The following is a 16,211-nucleotide window of genomic DNA, read 5'->3' as shown; positions in this document are numbered from 1 at the left end:
CAGAATGTAAGCAGAGAGCCTGCAGTAAAGCAGAGAGAGTGTGCGGTATGCGACGGCAGTGTGCTGAAGGCAGAGAGTGGAGTGAGTCGGCAGTAAGCCGTGAGTCAGCGAGTGTGTGCAAGTAAGCACGTCGCGACATAATTCGTCTCTCGGTCCGGCTGTATATTTGAATTCGTTTAAAGACTGTGTTCCTGCATTAATTATGTCAGCTTTGAATTCGTTTAAAGACTGTGTTCTCGCCAGCTTGAATTCATTTAAAGACTGTGTTCTCACATAAACTGTGCCAGCTTTGAATTCGTTTAAAAACTGTGTTCTCGCATTAATTGTGTCAGCTTTATTTCATTTAAAGACTGTGTTCTTGCATTAATTGTGTCAGCTTTGAATTCGTTTAAAGACTGTGTTCTCGCCAGCTTGAATTCATTTAAAGACTGTGTTCTCACATAAACTGTGCCAGCTTTGAATTCGTTTAAAGACTGTGTTCTTGCATTAATTGTGTCAGCTTTGAATTCGTTTAAAGACTGTGTTCTCGCCAGCTTGAATTCATTTAAAGACTGTGTTCTCACATAAACTGTGCCAGCTTTGAATTCGTTTAAAGACTGTGTTCTTGCATTAATTGTGTCAGCTTTGAATTCGTTTAAAGACTGTGTTCTTGCATTAACTGTGCCAGCATTGATTTCGTTCAAAGACTGTGTGAAAGCAGCGGTAGTATTTCTAGCCAGCCTCAATTTCATTTAAAGACTGTGTCTATCCGTTGAACTGTGTTGCATTATGATCTTAAGTGCCAGTGATAATCTGAAAATCACGACGTACTGGAACTTGGACTGTCATTTATTTCAACAAATGTATTATGCTGGTGGAGTACAGTGCAGAGACTGTACTCGATAAATTTAATTTTCTTTATGAAGTGCTTGATCACCGCACCTCGGAAGGTCCTAGATTGTTTCATTTGCGTATTATTCCAAATACGAACTGTGACTCTAACTTTATCCTTGCTGCTGTGGGAACTATTTCGGCGTGCTTCGCCATAGGGAAGTGTCACACCAGTACTCCATGACGTCAAATGTGGAAGCTCCACATTTCCCCGTTCCTGCCTCTGGTTCGAGTCATCAACACTAATACAAACACCAACGACGGAAGACAACGCCGACGCCGACCGCAAGACGACGCAGCCGCCGCGGGACAACGTCCTCTTCACGCCCTCAGGGACAAATCTACAATTCAGCTATAAAAGGTGACATAATTATTTGCCTATTTATTGAATAAACTGAAGGATCCACTTAATCATGAATTTTTCTTTCACTACCCTTCTCTCTTACTCTCTTAGCATGGGCCGTACACGCCTTGTCGTTCCTCATGCTCTCCGATAAACTGAAGTACGGGCGTTCCTGTTACCCGGCACCTGGCACCCGTGACGTTGGGGCCAGATTAAAGAGAGTAAAGTGATAAAAATTAACTTTGAAATCAGTGATATCTTAACTTACCAATTCAAATAAAAGTGCATAGTACGTACGTTAATTCCAGTTCAGTGAATGTGTTAAAATTTTACAAAGTTCAATTCAATGACTTTGACGAAATTTTAAACTTTTGGCACAGAACTCTGATCAAGTTTATGGCACAAGTGATTATTTTTCTCTTTCTCTTGCTATGTAAAACATTTCAGGCATAATATTCATGCACAGGCTTATATAAATTTTGATATTTATGTTGGTGAAATTTTGAACTTTACCATTGGACAATAATGGTGACATTTAATTTTATGCACGAGTGTTTGATATTTTGTGTTGGTGAAATTTTGAACTTTACCATTGGACAATAATGGTGATATTTAATTTTATGCACAAGTGTTTGATATTTTGTGTTGGTGAAATTTTGAACTTTACCATTGGACAATAATGGTGATTTTACGTATGAGGTGAATGATTGTATTTTCTGCATTTTGTGAAAATAACGACATTAATATGGAAAATATACTAGCTGCCATTGAGGCTTTAAAAATCAGTCTAAATGACAGGATTACGGAAAGTAACACTAATCTCGGGCGTAGGATTGCTGAATCTAACGCGGCCTTGGAAAGTCGTATGGAAGACACTAAGGCTAGTATAGGTCAACTTAAGGAGGCTAATGAAGTAACTAATCGTAATATCACTCAACTAAGGGAAGCTAATGATGCCAACATTGTAAAATTAACAGAATCGGTTGATCAAAAATTTGCAGAAGTTAATAATAATTTGGAACGTAGGCTTAATAGTGCAGGTGCCGAAATTGAAAAAAGATTTAAAGAATCTAACAAAAGAATGGATTCTAAGTTTACGGAAATAAATGAAAGATTAACACGTGACTTAGAAACCATTAAGCAAGACATAAAATCACAAGTGGCGGAGGACTTAAAACTTGCTTTCCCGTCTTCTTCTCAGGAAGTCCTTAAAGAAGTAGAAAGCTTAAAGGAAGAATTTCAAGAGTCCCATGCTCAATTATCTCTTGCGCAAACTAAAATCGCGTCTATTCAAGACAAACTTCATGAATCTGTTAAAAATAATTTCATGAAGTTGGGAAACGAAACTACTCTTCTGAAAAGTCAGCAAGAGGAGGCCGATAAACGTGTCAAGACTCAGTTAGATAATGCTCACACGCAGATTACTCGTATCTGTCGCGATGTAGCAGAAGTTAAGACCGACATAGAGAAGGAGGTCAAGGAAATTGAGAATTCCGTACAGGGGAAAATTAAAACCCTAAAACTTGAACTCCAAGGAGATATAGAAGCTCTCAACAGCAAAGTATCGCAAATCGAACAGGATGTTTCATCATCTAGCCTTCACAACACTAGTGGAGAATCCATGAATGTTTCCACAGTTTTTAAAATAACTGAGGAAAAACCAGCCAAATTTTCGGGGAAGGAGGAGTATACTGCTAAGGAGTTTCTCCTCAACCTCGAAGAATTCTTTCAAGAAAATCACGTTAAGACCGACCGTCGTTTACGAATAGCATCTCGATTGTTAGAAGGCAAGGCGTTAATGTGGTTTACCGCTTTTAAATTCAGTATTAACACTTACGAAGAATTTAAGGAAGCCTTACTTAGACGATTTTGGAGTGCTGAGGCTCAGCACCTGATAAAACTTCAATTATACTCTAGAAAGTATAACACGTCCGTCAATTCCTCGCGATATTCAGATTATCTCATATCTCAGCTTAAAAAGATGCAGTTTTTCGACCCTCCTTTACCGGAGCAAGAACTTATTCAGGTCATAACGCTGCAATTTCCACCAAATGTTCAGGAAATATTGGTGGCAGCGAACGTCCAGGACTTGGAGCAGCTCGATGATGTCCTGAGGAAACTCGATACTGCGCACACTCAGAGCGCAGCAAAAGCAGGTCGAACCAAAGAAACTACAACCAACTTTACGGAAATGAAAACTCCAGTTCAAGTAAATCCAGAACCGCGAGAAGAAAGAGAAACTCGCCGAGATATTCCGTTTCGGTATAGAAGATCTAGGAATCGCCCCTACGAAGGGAGGGCTAAGTTCCAACCTGGACCTTCATGGAGGCAGGCAGCTAATCAACCCAATGATAATAGGAACTCCCAGCGGGAAGAATTAGAGAAACGTTGGAGAGAGACTACGGAATATGTAAGGAATAAGAACAGGGAAGAGGGCTTACCTGGAGCAGCTTCTTTGGAATACCAGGCAGAGATACAGAGAAGAAATGAGAGAACGGAAATGGATCCAAGAGCTACGGGTACAAAAAAAAAACTTTGTCGAAGCAATAAAGAGACTGCCTGAAAACCCGGAGGGAGGAGAAGTAGTATGTAGCGCACTCATTAACCATTGGTATTTAGAGGATGCAGATTTACTATATGAGGATTCAACACCACGACAGCCTCAGATACAACGCGGCTTACCGATCATTATCATTAAGTTAGGCAATATGATTGTCCACTCTCTAGTAGACTCGGGATCGCAAGCCTCACTAATTTCGCAGAAATTAATAGATGTGGCGCAGGAGACGACCTACATCTCCATCTTGCCGGTTGCTCAAGTTAAGGTTAAAGGCATAGTTCCTGACAAAGCTATTAAATGCAAATTCCAGGCGTTTCTTGAGTTAGAAATTGGTGGTGTTAAGTTCCAACATCTATTTTTGATCTTGACGCAAATGAAATTTGACTTAATTCTTGGATCAGACTTTCTCATTCAACATGGGGGAATCATTGATTATCCCGCTAATGTGATTAAATTTTTCCACGTCGAATCTGTAGGGCTACAGTTGGTTACTTATAATGACGTGAAGAATCCGGAATGTGAGACCCCGGTGGGCATAGTAGAAGGCAAGATGAGCGAGGCTCCGCCTGTCGAAGAAAGCGTCCACGAAGAGGGGCGACCCGAGGAAGTGGGACCCGTAGAGGACCAGATGGCGTCCATTATCGATGATGAGTTTAACGAGGACCACTACAACTTCACGCTTTACGCCAATGTAGCTGAAAGCCCAGATTACGATGATGATAAAGTAATAAAGGCAATCCAAGAGCTTTTTAAGAAGTTTCCAGATGTATTTTCTGAGAAACCTGGAGTCATTAAGGGTTTCAAGCACCACTTAGATGTTACTGACACATCACCTTATAAGAAACGGCCTTATCCGACACCCGGAAGCCAACCCAGCCGAACGGGTTATGCGCGAAATTGCCAGATTCTGTAGATTGTATTGTGGACAACAGCATTGGAAGTGGGTTGAAGTTCTGCCCATTATGCAAAGGATCGTCAATACCACCATGCATGAGTCTATTCAGGACATCCCTTTGAGTGTACATAAAGGCCTCACCCCTGACAGACCTTGGGATCGAGTTTTGCCTGATCAACCTGACGCAGCAGTGAGCCAACAAGCTCGCATTACCAAGGCACTTCGGCAATTACGACATGCTGCTCAAATCCGAGAAAAGAAGTTACGACATCACAAGTTTCGACAACCCTTACAAGTGGATGACCTAGTATTAATACGCAAGCCTGCAGTTTCACACCCTGACCAGGGAATTTACGCCAAATTTTGTCCCTTGTTCATAGGACCCTTCAGGATACTTACCGCACTAGATAATGGTGCCTACGAAGTAGGAAGGGCAGATAGCGACGTTGAGGGAATCTTCAACTCGGCCAATCTCAAGAAATACTTTACTAGGAGATGAGCGAAAAGAAAATCGCCCAGCAATTTTCTTTTTCCCGAGCAGGGGGGGAGATGAAACGGTAACAACCTACGAGCATTCACGTTTCATTCTTTTATTAAGAGAAGCTCGCTAACACCCGGCCGTAAGCATTTAAAACTTGCGCCGAGCGCACAGGCATAATGGGAACTGCGAGCAAGTTCGCGACGTTCCAGAACACCGGCCAAGGACAAGCGACGTCACGCAGAAGGTTCCTTCGTGTTCCATTGCTGCATGAACGAAATATAAGCGAGTCGCCAGCCTGGGGTAAGGCAGAATGTAAGCAGAGAGCCTGCAGTAAAGCAGAGAGAGTGTGCGGTATGCGACGGCAGTGTGCTGAAGGCAGAGAGTGGAGTGAGTCGGCAGTAAGCCGTGAGTCAGCGAGTGTGTGCAAGTAAGCACGTCGCGACATAATTCGTCTCTCGGTCCGGCTGTATATTTGAATTCGTTTAAAGACTGTGTTCCTGCATTAATTATGTCAGCTTTGAATTCGTTTAAAGACTGTGTTCTCGCCAGCTTGAATTCATTTAAAGACTGTGTTCTCACATAAACTGTGCCAGCTTTGAATTCGTTTAAAAACTGTGTTCTCGCATTAATTGTGTCAGCTTTATTTCATTTAAAGACTGTGTTCTTGCATTAATTGTGTCAGCTTTGAATTCGTTTAAAGACTGTGTTCTCGCCAGCTTGAATTCATTTAAAGACTGTGTTCTCACATAAACTGTGCCAGCTTTGAATTCGTTTAAAGACTGTGTTCTTGCATTAATTGTGTCAGCTTTGAATTCGTTTAAAGACTGTGTTCTCGCCAGCTTGAATTCATTTAAAGACTGTGTTCTCACATAAACTGTGCCAGCTTTGAATTCGTTTAAAGACTGTGTTCTTGCATTAATTGTGTCAGCTTTGAATTCGTTTAAAGACTGTGTTCTCGCCAGCTTGAATTCATTTAAAGACTGTGTTCTCACATAAACTGTGCCAGCTTTGAATTCGTTTAAAGACTGTGTTCTTGCATTAATTGTGTCAGCTTTGAATTCGTTTAAAGACTGTGTTCTTGCATTAATTGTGTCAGCTTTGAATTCGTTTAAAGACTGTGTTCTTGCATTAACTGTGCCAGCATTGATTTCGTTCAAAGACTGTGTGAAAGCAGCGGTAGTATTTCTAGCCAGCCTCAATTTCATTTAAAGACTGTGTCTATCCATTGAACTGTGTTGCATTATGATCTTAAGTGCCAGTGATAATCTGAAAATCACGACGTACTGGAACTTGGACTGTCATTTATTTCAACAAATGTATTATGCTGGTGGAGTACAGTGCAGAGACTGTACTCGATAAATTTAATTTTCTTTATGAAGTGCTTGATCACCGCACCTCGGAAGGTCCTAGATTGTTTCATTTGCGTATTATTCCAAATACGAACTGTGACTCTAACTTTATCCTTGCTGCTGTGGGAACTATTTCGGCGTGCTTCGCCATAGGGAAGTGTCACACCAGTACTCCATGACGTCAAATGTGGAAGCTCCACATTTCCCCGTTCCTGCCTCTGGTTCGAGTCATCAACACTAATACAAACACCAACGACGGAAGACAACGCCGACCGCAAGACGACGCAGCCGCCGCGGGACAACGTCCTCTTCACGCCCTCAGGGACAAATCTACAATTCAGCTATAAAAGGTGACATAATTATTTGCCTATTTATTGAATAAACTGAAGGATCCACTTAATCATGAATTTTTCTTTCACTACCCTTCTCTCTTACTCTCTTAGCATGGGCCGTACACGCCTTGTCGTTCCTCATGCTCTCCGATAAACTGAAGTACGGGCGTTCCTGTTACAATATATAAAATAAGAGTTTTGTCTGTACATTGCTCAGAATTTAAAAAGGATAGTATTTCTGTCTCTGTCGTGTCCATAGAAGCAAGGAAATGCACTTTTTAATTTTCCGTAATGTATGTCTGTATGTATGTATGTATGTATGTATGTACACGCATCACGAGAAAACGGCTGAAGAGAATTGAATGAAAATCGGTATGTAGTGTTCGGGAATAAGTCGCTACAAACTATGCCATAAATAATCTTAGTCACGCTGAGAGAAATGGTATTTTAGGGGGAGGCCTAAAATTTAATTTTCAAATATTTTTGTTATTAGTGGTCCTATCTTAATGAAAATCGACATGCAAAGTCAGTTAATAAGTTGCTACAATCTAGGCCATAAGTAATCGTATTCACGCTGAAAGAAATGGTAGTTTAGGGGAAGGCCTAAAATTTAATTCTCAAATATTTGTGTTATTAGTGGTCCTATCGACAAATACTGCATTACTTAAGTTATATAGTATTAAATTTCCGATCATTTATGTCTTATACATTTTTACCGTACTGGCTATGATAACAGAGATATTCATAAATTTGAATTTTTGTTGCTAAGTCAATAATCAGCGCCAAGTCACGAGAAAATGGGTAAATAGAATTTAATGAAAATTGTTACCAGTATGTAAAGTCGGGGAATAAGGAACTACAGTCTACGCTATAAATAATTTCGTATGTCGTTCTAATATCACAGTCGAAAGAAAACTAAATGTGAAGGCTTACAATACAGAAAACTCATAATATTGAACAACAATAACATTACATTGACTATTGTTTGTCGTGTCTTTTGTTGCCAGTCATGTCTGATAGATGGGATTGCTGCTGTATACCGAGTATTTTTTTAAAAATTTGCTTTACGTCGCACCGACACAGATATTATGGCGACGATGGGATAGGAAAGGGCTAGCGCTAGGAGTGGAAAGGAAGCGGCCCTGCTGTTAATTACGGTACAGCCCCAGCATTTGCCTGGTGTGAAAATAAGAGACCACGGAAAGCCATCTTCAGGGCTGTTGACAGTGGTTTTCAAACCCACTACCTCCCGGATGCAAACTCACAGCTGCTCGCTCCTAACCGCATGGCCAACTCGCTCGGTCGTACCGAGAATAACAGACTGCCTGAATATTGGCGAGAAGTAGCTGAGTAGTTAGATAAATTTCTTCTTAAGCATGCCATTCCTGTGGTTCATCAATTTTCTGATACTACTGGTACGTAACAAACTAGTTCATCATAGCATTCGAGCTATTCAATCCCTATTCTGAGGCACTGATTGGAATGAGCAGTGTGTACATTTATCGGAACTATGGCAGAGGAGTGTTCATGGCTGTCTGCGGCCTGGTCATTCCAGCACTGGAAATTTTGACTCTTGGATCGGCATCGTAGTGCTGTTCATTAAAAGTGAGAAAATGTGCGGTTTTTCATTTGAGCTAGTGTTTTATATGATAACATTGCTTTTAATCCCTTCATTCCTATTGACGTTTTTGTAATGGCCTAAGTTAACTGTAGTTAGGAAAACCACAAAGACAGTCTTTCTGAAAATTCTTTAGCGAAGCACGGGTACATCAGCTAGTAATGAATAAATTTAAAAATTATATTCCTCAAAGAATACAAAGTCCTGCCACTCTGATGAATTGTAAAGCAGGAACAAACTTTTTGGGACATGAGAAGAAATAAATTTGGAAAAACTGGGTTTGATGAATAATCTAATCAATAGAGTGATTAATTGAATTTTATATTTTTCCTGTTGTATTTTTCTTGTCTCTTTTCTATTACATCTTCTGCCTGTTACGCTTATAGTCTTTGATGTTGTATAGTAACTATTCTGTGTGCTTTATTTCTGATCCTTGCATGGATTAATGACTCTCTTTTGACAGACATTTCTTTCTTTCCTCACTTCTTTTCAGATTTTGGCTGGTAGAAAATGTAGGATCATGTACCTCAACTGCATTTTCTCCTAACAAAGCTGATGAAGTGTTAGCTGCTGTCACGACTGGCACTATACAAATTCTAAATACAGGTTTGTATAGCTCAAATTCATAGTGGTGTAGTAATATATGAAATTTCGTATTGGCCATTCTTTATATTGTTTACTAGATAAGGACCGTATCTGTGTAAATGATTAATTAATAATGTATTAACTGACAATGATATAGTCCATTTAAAGAAGCATAGGTAACGTTTCAAATGTAATCCACGCAAAATAGATGCTACCACATACATTAAATCTATTGAATTGATTTTAGTCATTCCTTGGCAAGTTAAAAAGAAGAGTTTATATCACATCACAATGATCAAAATTAGAATACCAGTAATGTTAAAAATGGGAATTAATACAAGTCACTATTTCAAATGATTACTAACAAAGATACTGTTGATGTTTAGGTGCCTTCAGGAGTTTAGTAAAACATCCTTGATAGGATCTCTGGGGGCACTCTTGGATGGTATGACAGATGGTTTGTCTGTCATTCCTGCAATTGCACTTTGAAGAGGTTACTTTAACCCAGTTGAAGAGCAGGTTAACACATACCATTGTTTGTGTAGCTCCAGTTTGTAGTAACTCAAAGCTTGCAAGGCAAATCATAACCAGGTGGTTTCTCCACCATGCATTTGAGTGTTCCGAAATCATCAGATGTGTTCATAATCTGACCTACCTTCCATTTCCTTTTTAAAAGTAATAAACTTCATTGTTAGGTTCCGTATTGAGTTGAGACTATGCTTAAAGTAAATACAAAATTTTAATATTCCACCTTCTCAATACTAAAAAATCATTTGATGTTTTTACCAAAACATTACAATGATATTAAAAGGTACTAGTTTCGGTCCACTGTGGACCATCATCAGCCTAGCCGAATTACAACAGTAAAAGACATAGTGATAAAAATAGTGTGGAGAAATGAGAGAGGATCTAGAAGGATGGGATGGTGGTGGAATGACAGATAAAAGTGAAAAACCGTATTTGCGAATAATGTTAAAAGTAACAGAAGTGTTCACAATGACAAGTAAAATCTTGTGAAGTCACGTAAAAACTCTTGATGAGATAGTCTTTGGTTAGCAGTTACTCGTGTGTTGCACGATTGACATATATAACTACGTATATGCTTCTAGAAAGTTGTAGATGTAAGTTCCACTTTTGCGTAGAGGGAAGAATTGTCCGATGAGACCAGCACAAGATTAAAAATTGACAAAATTGAACCTGTTCTATGGTGGAATGAAAGGCTTTCTGTGTTAAACAGAAGTAGTCTCAGTTCAATCGGGACCCCAATGAACCTGGGGAAAGAAGATTAGTATTAACACAGGTAATCGGATAGAGAACAAGCGAGGTACCGGAAAATATAAACGATGACTCACCTTGCGCTGCGTGGAACAAACTTGCTGTATTGAATGCAACTTACGGAGTGAGCGTAGTGCGGAGTAGATCAGCAGGAAAGGGGTAGGTGAATACGGAGGGGAGGAATGACGTAAGTGGTGGAGGGTGGGAGGGATGGGAAAGGTTCAAGGCGGGGTGGACGGGAGAGGAAGTGATGGTGTTTGTATTGTCGGGGGACCCTTAATTGCTTTAAGAAAGAATTTTGAACGACCGATTTGTTTTTTCTGTAATAAGTAATGAAAAGGTCAAATAAAATATTGGGTTTCTCAGTTATTTTAATATCATTGTAATGTTTTTGTAAAAACATCAAATGATTTTTTAGTATTGAGAAGGTGGAATATTGAAATTTTGTATTTACTTTAAGCATTTCCTTTTTAGAGCAAAGTCTGAACCCCAAACCCCATGGCACTACAGCCCTTGAACGGCCTTGGCCTACCAAGTGTCCGCTGCTCAGCCCTAAGGCCTGCAGATTACGGGGTGTCGTGTGGTCAGCACGACGAATTCTCTCGGCCGTTATTCTTGGGTTTCTAGACCGGGGCCGCTATCTCACCGTCGGATAGCTCCTCAATTCTAATCACGTAGGCTGAGTGGACCTCGAACCAGCCCTCAGGTCCAGGTAAAATCCCTGACATGGCCGGGAATCAAACCCGGGGCCTCCGGTTAAGAGGCAAGCACACTGCCCCTACACCACGGGGCCGGCCAAAGTCTGAATGCAGAGAGATATAGCTGGTACCAGTGCAGTCTGTTGTGACTGTAGTGTACGTTTATTAAGATCTGCCCAATCCAAGTAATGTGGTAGTCGAGGGAGCTAGCAAGTTATTTGTATTATTGAAAGAATTGCTATTGAAATTCGTAGAGTTTTCTCCAGGTTTCACCTATCATTTGTATTTTTCAGTTGGTTAGCTTTTTTATGTGTGAATTTTCTTCATTCTGTTAAATTCGTTATTATTAGGAATCATTCACGAATATATTTATTTGATTTAAAAAGTTACTACCATTGTCCTTGTTTTATTTTTTTAAATTATACAGGATGATCCAAAAGAGGCTTCAAAGACAGAAACTAGCCATATACCGTATATACTCGCATATTAGACCCCTTTTTCTTTCACTTTTACAGCCAAGAAAGTAAGGGGGTCCAATATGTGATAACCTCAAATTTTGTGCAGTGAACACATGGCTTCTCTGCTATAAGGAGCTATAAATTATACCTATAAACATACTACATTATTCTTTAACAAACTTATGAATGTATTTGAGTTATACTGGCTATATATTTTTTTTTTTTTTTGGAAAGCAGTATTTCTAAATGTAAAAAGGCAATGAATTGTGAACACAACTTTTAGGCCTACATATAAAGTAAATATAGTCAGTTTTAGTTACTCATAACATGTCATTCGTTGATTTCAGGAAGACCATACAATTGTAAAACCTCGCTACGAAAATTCGTCTCACTTCATACTTGACCTGTAGAGAAAAGGGATAAGCGTATCTTATTATATTATGCAATATTGATAGAAAAGAAATTAAGGGCTAGTCATTTGTCTATGTCAGTTGAGCAATAGGCCTACCACACAGTAAACCTGACTAAATCTAATCACTGCTTTCATTTGAATTATCGTCTTGTGTTGCCAACTTCCCTGCTACCGGCATGTCGTCATTCCAAATGATGTCATCTTAATTGCCATCTCGTCAGCAGTGTTGCCAACACAATTCTCGTTTTATAAGCTAGACCATCATCCAATATAAGCTAGAAAAAGCTAAATCATAACTAGAAAATTTTTAAAAATAAGCCAAACTTCTGTAACACTGCTTACCGGATAGGGAATTAAATTGTTATTTGTTCTGTTCAATTAGCAGATTTCTATAACTGCAAACCATGCACTTTTAATTGTGTACACTGAGCTAGTCTTGGCAGACTGGTTTTAGACACAAAAAAAGATAAATAAATATCTTCCTTTTTTCTCTCCACAAAAAGATGGGAGAGACAGTATATACAATTTTTTTTGCAGAGTACAGATCCAACGATTGCGTGAAAGGTTTATCACTAGTCTGACTAAGAATATGTAAATACAAAATACCACTTGAGTTAAAGCATTAACGTTTAGTGAACCTCTAATTTTCAATTCATTAATCGCATTTTGCCAAGCAACGAAATTCTTAATATTGGAAAGTTAAAAGAATATGTTTATAAATGAGCACATTTCTGTGATGGAAACTAAATAAAACATAGTTATGCATGCATTACATCATACAAAAGGTAATATTTGCGATAAATTAAAGTGCGATAAATTAAAGAACTTTGTGATAAGTCATTGTACTGTATAATTTGGAATGCCGTAAATTGGGATATTAATTCCTCCTAGAAAACATGGATGGGATCATAAATAATGCAAGATATATTTTAAGATCAAAAACCTAAAAATATGGGGAGGACATACAATCTGGCAATTCTACACTGAAGACTAGGAATAACACAAGTTCAGTTATATTTTAATGAAATTATTTGTATTACAGTTACCTGATTTATAAGTGAAGTTCTAGAAGATCCTCAGGATCACTGTCTGAATTTTTGAGGAACAGAAGGGACAGAGCAGCATCTTCCTCACTTGCTTCTGCAGAACTTTGCTGTGAAGTACCAGCACGAGGTTTAATGCCACTTGGATCACCCCTATAAGCAGCTGCTGTCCCTACTTTGCGTAATGGCTGGTTTACATGTAGACAGTGTTTAGTACAGTAGTAAGTGGTAAGTTACTACTTAACTCATGTAGGCCAGTTTAAACGTAAGACAGTGTTTAGTACAGTGACCAATGGCAATTTGTCACTCAAGTCAGTTGATTCAGTCGTTCTTGCGTCATCAACCAGATCAGAGATAAGATGCTTGGCCGTCAACAGCGAGTAAAACTTGTTAGTGACATTATTCGTTGCGTGTTAGATGACATTTTAGAGGGAATTGAGCATTAGGTGACCAAAATTAAGAGTAAGAACGGATAACCAGAAGGAATTACAGTATGTCGGAAAAAGTACAATTCTTTTTAAATAATTTGCTGAGGAGGATCGACAGGAAAATCTGTTAATAGCCGGGCTGAGCAGCTCAGACAGTAGAGCGCTGGCCTTCTGATCCCAACTTGGCAGGTTCAGTCCTGGCTCAGTCCAGTGGTATTTGAAGGTGCTCAATACGTCAGCCTCGTATCGGTAGATTTACTGGCACGTAAAAAACTCCTGCAGGAAAAATTCTGGCACCTTGGCTCTTTGGAAACCGCAAAAGCAGTTGCTGGGACGTAAAGTGAATAACATAATTTATTTGTTAACCTTGCGAATGTCAGAAGTAACATTTAATGAGTTACTGCATAAAGTTGAACCTTTGATACAAAAGAGAGATACTATTATGCGCAGTGCATTTTAGTATTCCAAAGCTACTCGTGATGATCGTATTCACTAATGAATTTTAGAGTGTTACAGAGGCTTGCAGACTGAACGCTGAAAGGCATGACGGTCTATAATGATGATGTATGCATGTATGTATCTTATGTCCATGTAGTGTTCTCAGCAATAAGAATGAACGATTGAAAGAAAAACGAACTCACAGGGATGATCAACTCTGTAATTTCACCCACAACTTATGAAATTCACTAAATTGCGCCTGTTCACACGTGGTAAGTAGCAAGTACTGGCAAGTACAGTGCTTCCCTCACTACTCCGATGGGTGCGCGCGCCGCTTGTGGGAGGTCTTCTTGAAGGGAAAAATAGATTGGATTCTATTCCACTTGACTAAATTGTTACTTAATCGTTTACTTACCACTAAAGTCGCAGTTCACACGCTGCAAGTCACTTAAAATTAATTTTAAAATTTAGTTACTACTAAATTACTGTCCGCGTGTAAACAGGCCTTAACACCTCCAGGGGAAACTGGTAGGTTTTGCAACTCTTCCGAATGCGACGAAGCCCTGCTCTAATTGCTGCAATAGAGTTTAGTAATTCTGTTCCCATCCTATTTCTTAACTTATTTTTCACGATGTTCATCATACTAAACAGTCCCTCCACTTCAGCATTGGACCAAGGCAGCACAAGTAAACACGTTGCAACGTCCGCTAATTCTTGAAAGGGATTAATACCTGAAGCATCTCTACTGGCAAGTACAGTGCTTCCCCCACTACTCCGATGGGTGCGCGCGCCGCTTGTGGGAGGTCTTCTTGAAGGGAAAAATAGATTGGATTCTATTCCACTTGACTAAATTGTTACTTAATCGTTTACTTACCACTAAAGTCACAGTTCACACGCTGCAAGTCACTTAAAATTAAGTTTAAAATTTAGTTGCTACTAAATTACTGTCCGCGTGTAAACAGGCCTTAACACCTCCAGGGGAAATTGGTAGGTTTTGCAACTCTTCCGAATGCGACGAAGCCCTGCTCTAATTGCTGCAATAGAGTTTAGTAATTCTGTTCCCATCCTATTTCTTAACTTATTTTTCACGATGTTCATCATACTAAACAGTCCCTCCACTTCAGCATTGGACCAAGGCAGCACAAGTAAACACGTTGCAACGTCCGCTAATTCTTGAAAGGGATTAATACCTGAAGCATCTCTACAATTAGTCACCTCGTGCCAGATACGTAATGTTACCGATGTTTTTTTCCATTTTACCGTTGTTAAGTTATGCCATTGAAAATCAGCTTTCGTGATTTTTTCAGCGGGGATATTCAGATATCTCATCACTGGAATGAGAGATTCCTTCACTACATGCAAAGAATTTGCAACCAATAACGTAGATATAGTTTTCAAAACTTTAACGTTTTCCGGAAGCATTGCTTGCATTTCTCCATGTAGCTTTGTCAAGAAAATGATGCATCTCTTCCGGAATTCTTTTTCTTCCTCAGGAGAAAATTTCAATCCTAGCAGTTTTTCCTCTACCTGGTAACCTAAGTAGGCATGCCAGTCTACGTAAGACTCAAGGTTATCAGTAAGGAAGTCTTTCCTACACGTTGGAAACACGAATGTTCTTCCTATGCCCTCTACCAAAATTGCTAGATCTTCTAGTAATTTAGATGGGTCTACCACTTGATATTCAAACGATTTATTTACCAGTTGAAGATCTCCTAAAATTGGTCGAAGAAATAGAAGATATGCAAGATTCTTCTTATCATCATACATAGCGTGCAATAATGAGGCAGTATAGTCCCGCTCTTTAGTTTTAGCTATGCTAAACATAGTCTTGAGTTCAAGCCAGTGCTCAATTAATCTAACAACAGCACTTTAAATTGAAAGCCACCGGGTCTGGCATACCTGAACAATTTTGTTGGGTTGATGACCTTCATTTATGGCAGCGTACAAAGCTTTGTATGTACCCTGACGTACAGCTGAGTGGGCAAACCAATTGTACGTTTCTCGAATGAGAAAATCGAGGTTTGTAGGAAGACAATCTGCAGCTGAAGAAATTGCTAGCTGCAGTGAATGGCATACGCAACGTATCATTACAAGCCTTGGGCATTCCTTGCGCAACTTGGCAAAAACCCCGTTATTGACGCCAGTCATGACGGAGGCATTATCGACACCAATCCCTTTTAAATTGCCTATGTTTAACTGTTTTTCTCTCAATGTTATCAGCGCGCAAGCGGTGATAGATTCAAAATCGCAGCCGTGTAGTTTGGAAAAAGATAGAAATGTGGATGTCAGTCCTCTAGTCCTAACACCAAAATACAGAATTGCTATCCCAAGATTTTAGTAACACTGATGTCGTTAGACTTATCAGTAATTATACTAAAAGGCCCACTGCCTATATCTTCTAGCCAAAGCTTCTCGAAGTGAGGACC

General features: G+C 39.4%; 1 protein-coding gene across 3 annotated transcripts in view; it reads left to right on the top strand.

Annotated features, from left to right (window-relative positions):
* The window catches only part of LOC136871927 (TBC1 domain family member 31), a 392,653-nt gene that overhangs the window by 96,533 nt on the left and 279,909 nt on the right, over positions 1 to 16,211 (top strand). For all 3 annotated transcript variants that reach the window (XM_068227257.1, XM_067145659.2, XM_067145660.2), the window contains one exon: positions 8,942 to 9,054. In XM_068227257.1, coding sequence (XP_068083358.1) covers positions 8,942 to 9,054 — 113 coding nt within the window. The remainder of the gene's footprint in view (positions 1 to 8,941; positions 9,055 to 16,211) is intronic.

This window comes from Anabrus simplex, chromosome 4 (genome assembly GCF_040414725.1).
Source record: "Anabrus simplex isolate iqAnaSimp1 chromosome 4, ASM4041472v1, whole genome shotgun sequence".
NCBI classification, from domain to species: domain Eukaryota; kingdom Metazoa; phylum Arthropoda; class Insecta; order Orthoptera; family Tettigoniidae; genus Anabrus; species Anabrus simplex.
This window is presented reverse-complemented; position numbering and strand designations above follow the sequence as displayed.